Source organism: Myotis brandtii, unplaced genomic scaffold (assembly GCF_000412655.1).
Source record: "Myotis brandtii unplaced genomic scaffold, ASM41265v1 scaffold517, whole genome shotgun sequence".
NCBI lineage: Eukaryota > Metazoa > Chordata > Mammalia > Chiroptera > Vespertilionidae > Myotis > Myotis brandtii.
Genome location: NW_005369706.1, coordinates 632,356 through 643,191, shown reverse-complemented (window position 1 = coordinate 643,191; position 10,836 = coordinate 632,356). Strand labels below are relative to the sequence as shown.

General features: G+C 53.8%; 1 protein-coding gene across 3 annotated transcripts in view; it reads right to left on the bottom strand.

Annotated features, from left to right (window-relative positions):
- FMNL3 (formin-like 3) overlaps positions 1–10,836 on the bottom strand; it is a 55,885-nt gene that overhangs the window by 8,884 nt on the left and 36,165 nt on the right. For 2 of the 3 annotated variants that reach the window (XM_005877328.2, XM_005877329.2), the window contains exons 5-13: positions 8,126–8,209; positions 5,623–5,775; positions 4,334–4,442; positions 4,080–4,156; positions 3,681–3,774; positions 2,231–2,305; positions 1,518–1,628; positions 1,044–1,193; positions 586–687 (exon numbers count right to left, since the gene is read on the bottom strand). In XM_005877328.2, coding sequence (XP_005877390.1) covers positions 586–687; positions 1,044–1,193; positions 1,518–1,628; positions 2,231–2,305; positions 3,681–3,774; positions 4,080–4,156; positions 4,334–4,442; positions 5,623–5,775; positions 8,126–8,209 — 955 coding nt within the window. The remainder of the gene's footprint in view (positions 1–585; positions 688–1,043; positions 1,194–1,517; positions 1,629–2,230; positions 2,306–3,680; positions 3,775–4,079; positions 4,157–4,333; positions 4,443–5,622; positions 5,776–8,125; positions 8,210–10,836) is intronic. The other variant, XM_005877330.2, reaches the window with a different exon arrangement.

Sequence of the window (10,836 nt, the reverse complement as noted above, 5' to 3'; positions counted from 1 at the left end):
TTCTACTGTCATGGTAAACAACCTGCTTCCCTATTTATAATGGTCTCGCCCTCTAGCAACTTCAGCGCGAAATTATAGCTAATTTGCCTACAAACGTCAGGTGGTCATAATAATCTGGCCACTCAGTGTATACTGAGCTCAACAGAGCCAGTATAACTGTATTCCTTCGGAAGAAAAGATCGGTTGAGGCATGACTTTATAACTAACAAAAAGTTAGCTCAGGGGACAGAGAAGACACTGAAATATGAGGAACCCCTGCTGGTGGGTCTCCTAGTAACAGCCCCAGGACTGGGCTACTCTGAGCTGCTCATGACGCAGGGCTGGGGGAAGCTGGGAGGTGCAGCAGGACGGCTCATAGGAGGAGGGCTGGTGCCCCATACACTCCCACCTTCTTCTGTGCATGTCTGGCCCACTCTGGCTTCGGCTTGTCTCTCCAACCAAAATATGGGGTGAAATCATCAGCCCACTCGCATCTGTGTGCCTCAAGAGCTGGACTCAAAGACTTGACATGACTCAGGAAAGAGAAACAACCCTCAGGCCCTGGCACCCCGCAGCAGTCGGGCCTCCCTCCCCAGTTGCTGGCACCTTGATGCTCTCAAGTTCCTTCTCCCGCTGCAGCAGCTGCTTCTCCAGCTCCGCCACCCGCATCATGTTCTCGTTCTCTAGGTCCAGAAGCTTCTCTGTGAGCTGCAGGACGGGAAGGGCAGGTTTGGGGCTGGCCCTAAAGCCTGGGCACTCAGCACAGCCTGGATCCCAGTCAGGACCCGGGCCCCAGGGCCGCTTGGCCTGGCAGGTTCCCTACGTTGCTCCCGTGGGCCCAGGGTCTGCGACCACGTGAAACAGTACCAGGCAAATGGCCATAGCAGAGTCTCTTGAGACAGAGACCACCTCACGCCCGGTCTGGGAGGTCAGTGTGTGTCAATCTCTGGGTGGTCCGAGGCATGCTTTAAAGAGCCCGGTGGTGCCCCATCTGGAGGCAGGTGGGTCAGCTCAGGATTCGCCCCCAACAGTGGTTCTGGAGCAGAGGAGGACCCACCACCTACGTGCGACACATGCTCCTCCAGCTCCTCCACCTTCTCCAGGGCCACGTTCTTGGTCTCGGCATCCTCCAACAAACCCCCCACGTCGAACACATTCTCCAGGTACGCCTGGATCTGCACCTGCAGCTTCTCGCTCTCTGTGTGCCTTGATTTCTAGGGAGAGCAGAGGGCATCATGGTTGGGGGAGCCTCCTGAGAAAGACTTAGTCCTCACCACCCTCCTTGGCTGCTTCCTAAAGCTCAAGACCCAGGGAATTCCTACTACGGCTATGCCGGATTCTCGCCCCAGGGAGCTGCCTGATTGGGACGCCCTCTGAGGGCGGGTCTGAGTCCCATGCCATAGAAGACAGGCAGGGTACCAGGAGCATCCATGACTAGGGTTTTATAAAAACAAAAACAAAAACAAAACTTTGTAATATGGCTCAGCTGGTCCTTTGTCCCAAAGCTCCTCACTCTATGAGGATTCAGCCCGGCTCACCTGCAGGAACTCCTCCAGCCCCAGCTTAGTAAACTCATATTGCAGGTGGACCCGGAAGTTCATATCCTCCACCGAGTGCACCACGATGTTGATAAACTGCATGCAGGCCACCTGGGGAGAAGCGGCCCCAATGGGAAGAGACAGGGGAGAGACCAATGGGGAGAGACCAAGAGAAAGGGAGGGTGGAAGGCTGTTAGAACCAGCATCGTCAAGTCAAGTGGATAATCAAAAGCAGTGAATAAAAAAGTTACATCTTTATGGGAGCAAAAGAGCATTTTAACTTTAAAAAGATCAAACTTTGCCTTCAGAGTATTAAGGTAAGTAAATTACATGAGAAATAGATGTCACTAAAGCACCGATCTGACTTCCTCTGCACATCAGCAGGTACTCCTTAAGGCATCCCTGCTTAGTTGAAAATCCTACATAAGAGCAGAGAAGCTGGGGAAGAGCCCGGGAAAGGGAAAGCAGCTCAAAGAGGGTCCCAACCAGGGATGACAAGGGCATCAAAAGGGGGAAGAAGGCAGACTCGGGATGCCCCAATGACATTGTCTTACAGTTTCTAAAAGCTCTCTGGGGTGGTCCAGTGGACGAGGAGCATTTACAGGGTAGAGAGAAACATTCTAGGTTCTACACGGAAGACCAAAATCCACTGTCCACCTGGCCCCTGTTCTCAGGGGCACGCCGCCCTGCTGGGCCCAGACCCAGTTCCTCACCATGAAGTCGATGTTGCTGTCCTCATTCCGGAAGTACTCCATCAGCTTCTCAAAGCGGTGCAGCTCCTTGCATACCTGAACAATCGAACTTCTCAGTGAAAGGACCTGCCCCAGGCAGAGCCCACACCCCTGAGCCCTGGCTCCCAGGGACACCATGGCCAGAGGACTGATTCAGACCAAGTTTAACCACAATTTTGTCTCTGCAATGAGCCATTCGGGACATGACAGAAGAAAGCCTGGGACCTGGCATCTGCCCTGGTTCCCTCCTGGAGTTCAATAAAGCCCTTGCCTTAGTTTGAGCTTGAGGAGCCTCTGGGAGTAGGCCTACAAGAAACAGGGCTTTGCTGTGGCCAAGTTACTGAAGGAAGGAGGGAGCAAGGAGGAAGGTTGGAGGGCCTGGCTGAGGCAGGGGCTGAGGTCCTAGTGGGGATGCAGGAGAGGCCAGGAGGCAGGAAAGCCCCTGTGCTGAGAGGGTCCCGAGACTCCACTGAGCTCTGGCTTCACGGAGGAAGAGCCATTTCCTGGCTGAACAATGGATGCTAGGGAAGCAGTGTACAGAGGAGAGGGGAGGGGTGGGCCAGCAGCTGCAGCTGGATGTCGAGGAAGCCTATGTTCAAGCAGACAGGGGTTTCAGGGCCAGGCCCAGAGCTGGGGAAATTCCAAGAAGAAGCTCCCTCTCCCCTCACCAATATCAGCCACCAACCCAGGAGGATCCTGGCCTGCCTTCTCCTCTCACTGCAAAGATATCTGCCTTGGGCTCAATCAGTAGGTCCGCTGCCTCAGAACACCTGGGGAACCTGTTAAAGCACAGATAGCCAGGCCTCCTGCAGTCTGTTTGCTTAACAAGCTCTCCGGGCATTCTGATGCATGGCCAGACTAGGACCACTGGATTAGAGACCTTAGCTCTCTGAGGGCATCCTTAGCTGGCCGATTCATAACTTCTCTGACACACAACCTGATAAGACTGAAATTCTGGTTTTGTTGAAAACAAGGGGGGAGGGGAAGAGGTTGACAAGCTACCTAGGTAAACACTGGGATGTTAAAATGACGGAATCATTGGGATGTGTAAGACTGCAGGAAAGGCGGCTTACCTACCATATTCCCACCTCCTCCTGCCAGATACACACACACACACACACACACACACACACACACACACACAAGACTGACCTCTTTGGTTTTTGTTTGTGTTTTTTTGTGTGTTAATCCTCACCTGAGGATATTTTTCCATTGATTTTTAGAGAGAGTGGAAGGAAGGGGGAGAGACAGAGAGAAACATTGAGGTGAGAGACATATCAATCGGTTGCCTCCTGCACATGCCCTGACCAGGGCCAGGAATCAAGTCTGCAACCTAGGTACTTGCCCTTGATTGGAATCAAATCCAGGACCCTTCAGTCCATGGGCCAACACTCTATCCACTGAGCCAAACTGGCTAGGGCAGAAGACTGACCTCTTTGAAGTTGTCAAAGGCAGCAAGAATGATTTCGTGACCTCCCCGCACCAAACACACGGCTGCTAGGAGCTCCAAGACAAGGGCTTTGGTCCTGAAGGGCAAAGAAGGAAGATTAATACCTTAGCTCCCCACCATGGCCACCACACAGCTCAACTGCACAACTGGCGAGTCCTTTCAGAGAGTGGAGCCAGCCTCAGCGGTAAGGGGAGAGGCTGGGTACAAGAAAGAAGGCAGAAGGCAGGCTGCTCCCTCACTAAGCTGTGCAGACCACAGGGAAGCCAGGGACACTGCTTCTCTCCAGCAGAGGCCACAGGACCCCATGGCCAGGGACAGGTGGAGCCCAAAACTCCAGAGTCCTGTGCAGAGTGAGGAGGAAAGGGGAGGGAAGGAGCTCACCTTGGATTCTTGTTGTTGAGACTGAGCGCAATCTCGTTGACAGCATGGGGGTGGGACATGACCAGGTTGAAGCCGTACTGTAGCAAGGGAAAAAAGCAGAAGGAGAAGAGACCTTGATGGTGGGGAAGGCAGATCCTTGACTTGACTGTAGGCCCACCGGCAAACTTCTTTTAAAGCTGGCACCCTCCTAGCTCTCCTGGTTTGGGAGGTGAGGCAGAAGAGGCCGAGCCCTGTGGCTGGTGCTGCCCCCTTACCTGATAGTTCATGATGGCTCTGAGACAAAGGATGCAGACATGGACATCATCCTTCTGGCTCACCAGGCGGGAGTTCTTCAGGGCCCTGCGCCCAGGAAGAGTGCTGTACCTGGGGGAGAGGCGGCTGTTGGCGAAAGGCCTAGGAGTGCTCACCAACATCCAGACAGCAGGCTGTCCCTCAGCAGCAGCAGAAGAGGGGGAAAGAGGGCCTTGTACCACCAGCCCAGAGAGAGAGAGTGCAGGGGCAGGGCGCTCAGCCGTGTCACCTCCCTGGAGCAGGCCTGCATCAGGAACTATCCAGGACCCTGCTGTATAATTAGTGCCGAGGTCCTTTAAAATACAACAGTAGGTGTGTACACCTTCCTAGTCCTCGAGGGGCCCAGGGAGATGTTCATTTGAGCCGTTCCTCCTCCTCCTTCCAGTCACTGTATCTTCCACACATTCCCTGGGCAGGAGCACTTGGCTCCCACCCCACTTCTATGTCCCAGAAAAGGCAGCACAGACCCCAAAGGCTTTAGGTGTGTGTACCTGGGGCTACATCTGACCTGGCATCCCCGCCCCTGCCCAGTGATGTCTCATGAAGAAAGAGGAAGCACAAATGGTATCTGCTCATGCATGACTGGAGTGATGAGCAGTGTCAGAGTGCAAAACCCAAGGGAGACAGGAGAAGGGAGTATGGCATGAGAGAGACCACAGGACCTAAAGGAAAGCCTCCCCAGGTGGGCGGGGCTCGGACAAGTCATCAGGTCCATACACCTGCCTCCAGGCAGGACAGCTCTTAAGATACTGCAGACAAATGAATACCTGGGAGCGTTGGAGAGAACAGGCCTAAAGGAAGACATGAAGGGAGGGTGAGCAGGGGACAGGCTTGGTGGAAGCTGGTCTCCGAGCAGCTGATGGAGCAGAGAGCAGAGCCAGAGGGAAACAGACAGGAGGGCCAGAGCTGGAGCACCCGGTGAAGGTGAGGGAGCTGGATGAGTACAGCCCTGCCTGAGAGACTGGGAGGAATGGCAGAGCGAGAATGAGGAATGGAGGGGCCCCCAGAGAAGGGGAGAGGAAGAACCCCAGATGGGGTGGGCATAGCTGAGGGTGATGTACTTACCCAGGACAGATCGCTGGGCAGAATCAAGGAGACAAAGAGGACAGACCAGAGACAGACTGGCAGGCAGAGGCAAGAGAGCTGAGCCTGGAAGCAAGAGTGGAGGGAGGCGCATGAGCACTCACCGCTGTTACCCAGGACCTGGACTGGGGCTGGGGGAGGCAGGCGGGCAGAGCAAGAGCACACATACCGGAGCACAGACTGGCGCGCAGAGCGAGCGAGGCTGTTGGTGAAGGGGGCTGACAGGGCGCTGGGTGGCTGCAGGTCCTCGATGGACCTGCTCCAGGACCGGAGCTTGTCAAATGCACCATCGTCACCACTCTCCAGACCCTCAAAGTCAAACCTGGAGCAGGAAAGGACATATGCGCACACACAGGAGAAATTCAGTGCCAAGACCCCTGGCAAGCCCACCCCTGCCCTGTAGACTTCTAGGGCAACAATAAGCAAGAGCATCAGAAGAGAAAGTGGAATTGGGCAACAGAGACCCAACCTGGTTGGGAGAGCCAACGACATAGGATAAGGGCAGAGCGGGCACAGGAAGCAACCAGGAGGGGGTCTGGGGAGACAGGAATGCTGACGGAGGCCAGTGCTGCGCCCACTGGCCAGGCAACTCAAGGAGTGACCACCCCATGGGCCCAAAGGGATGTGGGGAGCTGTATACTTCCTGCACTCTCAGCCTCAGATGGGACATCTCCGAGAAGCTGGGGCTCCCCACGTAGAACCTGCCAACTGCAGGTCTTGTTAGTTGGCAAATGGCAGCAGCCAAAGGAGCCTGAGTGCCCTGAGGGAGCCCCACTGTTTCTGGGCTGGGATTGAGGGCAGGTCAGAATGGAAGAAGACAGGGGTCCTAGCAAACCCAGAGAGGGACAGCCTGTTTCAGGAGGAGATCGTGGTCCCATACTATCACTGGATTCGAATGACTGGGCTTTCTGTGGTTCTACATGAGGCTTTTAGGCTTTTCAGGTATAGAGGCTCCTTGGGCCTCAGCTTCCCTGGGGAAAGGAATCACACAAGTCCAGGGTGTGGACTGGCGTCCTTAGTTCGTCCAGGGTGTGATTCCTTCTCTGTCTTCCCTGAAAGCCCCTTGCTCCTTCCACACCCACGCCCACCCCAAGTCTTTCTTTCAAATACAGAGTCAGAGGCAGTGCTGTGGACCATGTAGTCCTAAGGTCCCAGCGTATTTTGGTTTAGCTGGGATTTGTTTGCTTTTCAAACAAGATAGGCTTATTTGAAAAAATGACCTATATCTTTTTACTTTTAAAGTTCTGAATTTTTAAAAAATCACTTCAGCAAATGTTTTTCATTTCATTCTATAAAAAGAGTTGTTTTTAAAGGGAGAGGAGGCTCATGAGGCACTTCTGCAGGGATGGGAATAGGGAGTGGGCCACTCTCGGCTCTAACAGAGATGACCTAGAAAAGACAACAGAGGCCAAACCTAGGAAAGGCATTAGCTTGAAACCCTAAGGAGGCGAGATAAGACCTGCTGGACAAAGAACAGCCAGGGGGCAAGGACAGTAGCAAGAAATGTGAAATTGGAGGCTAGGGCTGAGTCGTGGGACTGAGGAATTCCTCAGTACGTGGGACTTTCAGGATTAAAACTGGGGAAAGTCATAGGCAAACCAGGCCAATTGGTCACCCTAGGGCCGACTTAAGTCTCGAATGTAAGTTTGAATGTGTTAGTCCTCTGGTAAATGATCACCATAACCCCCTTTCCATATATTCAGGTCACTATGGTAGCGCACACCACCTTGAATGTTAACAATTAACAATAAAGTGGCTGCACAGTATAGACTTATGCTTCAAATACTGCAAAGTGCTTTATACACATTATTGTCTAGGCCAGTGGTCGGCAAACTGCGGCTCGCGAGCCACATGTGGCTCTTTGGCCCTTTGAGTGTGGCTCTTCCACAAAATACTGACTTCTGCGCATGGGCCACGAAGTTTCAATCGCACTGTACGTGCGTGCGGGCACGTGGTATTTTGTGGAAGAGCCACACTCAAGGGGCCAAAGAGCCACATGTGGCTCACAAGCCGCAGTTTGCCGACCACTGGTCTAGGCCTGGAACCCCGGACGGTGGATCCCCTCTGATATAAGATGACACACACTTGTCTGAGATCAGACAGATGGAAAACAAGAGATCCACACCCATCTGTCTTCCCTGAGAGCACTTCGCTCCTTCCACTGCCTTCTCATCTGTGTTAATTCGCTTCTGGCTGCCTCCCAGCTCCCAACCTGCTTGAAAAAGGCTCCTGAATGTCTTATTTTCAGTCTGGGTCAAAAGTCATGCTCACTGCTCCTGGAGTGACTTAGAGTAACCCTCTCACAACTGGAGACCCAAAGGAGCTTCTTGAAGACTTGCTTTCCAACATCAAATGAACAACAGGGAATCTCTCCCAGAAGCCAGGACATTCCCTTGGAGTGCTCCTAGCCTGGAGTCTGGATCTTCTAGGTTCTGATTCTGAGCTTCCTTCCCACATCTCTCTTCTGCCCCCCAAATGCACCTTCTACTCCAGCCACCTGGCATTCTTCACTTGGCTGCCCATCCCCTCACCCGCTGCTCTCTCCCTTCTGGCCTGGGATCCCTATTCCCATCTTCACTACTGCAATCTCACCTTCCTCTTTCAATCAGAATGGGACTGTGTCCTCTGTCCTCCCTCACTGGTGCCAGCCCCAGTCCCAGGGTGGTACTCACATGACAGAACATTGAGCAAAGGACAGGTAATCCACCAGCACATCCAGGCCTTTGTTTTCATCATTCAAAAACTCCCGCACCCACCTACAGATAAAGAAAACAGAGTGGGGTGAGGGGAAGGAGAGAGAGAGACCTCTGATCCAACAACACACTCTGGGGTCCCCCAAAACTTAGCTCTAGGCTGGGAATATTTTGAAAATCAAAGTCCATGGCAGACCCTCCCATGGCCATGTCACCGGCCTGGACCTCCCCTAGGCCAGGAAGCCAGGGATGGGAAAGGTACAAGCTTTTTGATAACCACATCAGCCAAATAAGCTTTCAGGGGGCCCCTCAAAGGCCTTGGCCCCGGCTTATTCACTTTCTGTGACCCTGGTGTCTAGCACAAAGCTGAGCACACTGTCTTTGCATGATGTTTTTTGGAAGAATTGGGGGATTATCAAGAGCATTTACTGCAGCCCTTGTGCAGAGCCGTGCCTGGCAGAGACCAGCAGGTCCCCAACTTGACCAAAGTTTCAGTCAAAAGACCAGCAAGAAGAGTCAAAGGGAGCTGTGGAACAGAGGCACATGGAGCCTAGGGGCTCTCCATCAAGTTCAAGGAAAGGCATTTTAGGAAGTAGTGAGCAAAGAGGGATAGGTGGGAGTTCTGTGTTTGGCAGAACGGGAAAAGGACAGGGAAACAGTCAGGAACTCAAGTAACTACAGAATGGCTGTGACCACTCAGAGCCAGACTGAGGAGTTGGGCCCCATCATCCAGGGAGGCAGGAGGGTAGACAACAAGGCTCCCTAAAGACAACAGCAGAGCAGGCAGTTCCACCATTCCGCCCTAGGCCTTTGGGGCTGAGATAGCCCTGAAAGCATGTCCTAGGAAGACTGTTACAGGTTCATTCAGAGCAGAGGACAGAAAGCTCAGGATGGAACCATGACTGTCCTCAGTGCTCTGTTCCCTCGGAATGTCCTGGGGTCTTTAAAGGCTGTGCCCAACAGCCTGCAGGGACACTCCTCCCCCACAGCTGGAAACCAGCGCCATGTTTCCAGCCCCACTCCGAGCTACAGAGAGGCTGGGCCGGAGCACCAAGCCCAGCTGAGATCTGGCAGCAGGCTCCGGCTGGGGCTGACTGACACCGGAGCTGCCTGAAGTTAGCTTCCTCTCTCGGGGCCGACAGGCCTCCAGTTTCCTGTCTGTCTGCTCTCCAGCTCCCCACCCCCTTCTCATTTCCTGTCTGAGTCTACACTGCTATTTTCGGGATCTTGACACTTTGAGGAGAGGTTAAAGGGCACGTAGGCAAGGCTGAGAACCAATACAAAGTGGGGAGAGGAGGAGCTGCAGAGGCTCTGGAATCCCACTTCCCAGCTCCCTGCTCCAAGGTCTGGTTCCCACTCAGCTTCCACAGACCAAAGCAGGATCCTCCGCTCCCTACCTGTCCCTGGGCTCCCACCACCCAGGAGCACCCACCCACAGCTGGGCAGCCAGTCTTCCTGCCCAGAAATCTCGGAAGGATCCTGGCCCTCCATATGGCTCCACCGGGAGAAGCCAGTTCAGATGACAGGAACTCCTAAAATGCCAGACACTAAGCTGTTCCCTGGGAACCAAAGACCAGGTCCAGACCTCTAAGTTGTGTGCCAACTGCCAAGAGGCCCCAGGCCTGGGAACCATGCTGCTCTGGCCCCACTTCCTGGCCAGTGGCCAGAGGGGCAGGCGCCAGGTAGAAGGGGAGGGCAGAAGGGACGGTCACACACTGTCTGTGACCCTCTGGAGAAAAGCAGACCCCCATCATCATGCAGCAAGACTTGGTACAAAAGACAGAGGGCCTGAGAGGGAGGGAAGGGAGAAGGGAGTGCAGAGTGGAAGGTGGTGTTCCGGGCTGCCATCTGCTTTACTCTTGCCCTCACATGCAGGGCAGCTGAGGAGGCTCTGCCAGTTTTTCCTTCTCTGAGGAGTCACCAAATAAAGGTGGAGGCTTCGTCACATGTTTCTTGTGGTTCAGCTTTCAATGTCTGGTTCACAGATGAAGTATGAAAGCCAACTTTGGCCCTTGAGCACAGCTACTGAGGCCAGGAACTGTCCCCTTCCTGTTCTCTCGGTGCCATTTCCTCTGCGACTGCTGCAGCCGCCGGCTACATGCAGGGAGCCTCTACCAGAACCCTGGTCAGGCCCAGCCTGGGGTAGACATGCAGGCAGCTGCCTCGGACAGGAGGGAAGGCAGATGATGTCATCTGGCTCTTCTCTCAGGAAACCCAGGACCCTGAGGCTGGCACCTGTCCAGTGACCCCCACCCCTACTCCCCAGCTAGATTTCTCACTCATGTAAGTTCTCAACACTCATGCACGCCCTTGGTCAGGATTGCAGCCCTGCCTGCTGTCATCTATCAGGTGTTTCTCATGGTCCTTTGTGTTCTCTCTTTCTCACTCTCTCTTTCTCTACCCACCTCCCTACCTCTCACTCACTTTCACTAGACACACTCTGGCTGGTTATGGTTTTATAAAACTGACACCATAGCCATCTTTTACTAAACATCGCACCTCACACATTAGCCCTCTGCCTGTTCAGCAAGTCCTGGTTCCCCATCAGAGACTGAAGAAAAAGACTCACACAGCTCCTAGGGGCCTTCAGTGGGTTGGCAGGACTAAGGTCCGTTAATGCAAAAGACATTCAACTCCTGGCCTCCGCTGCCTTAGTTCTTCTTTGCTGGTACTTCGAGAAAGTTCTACTC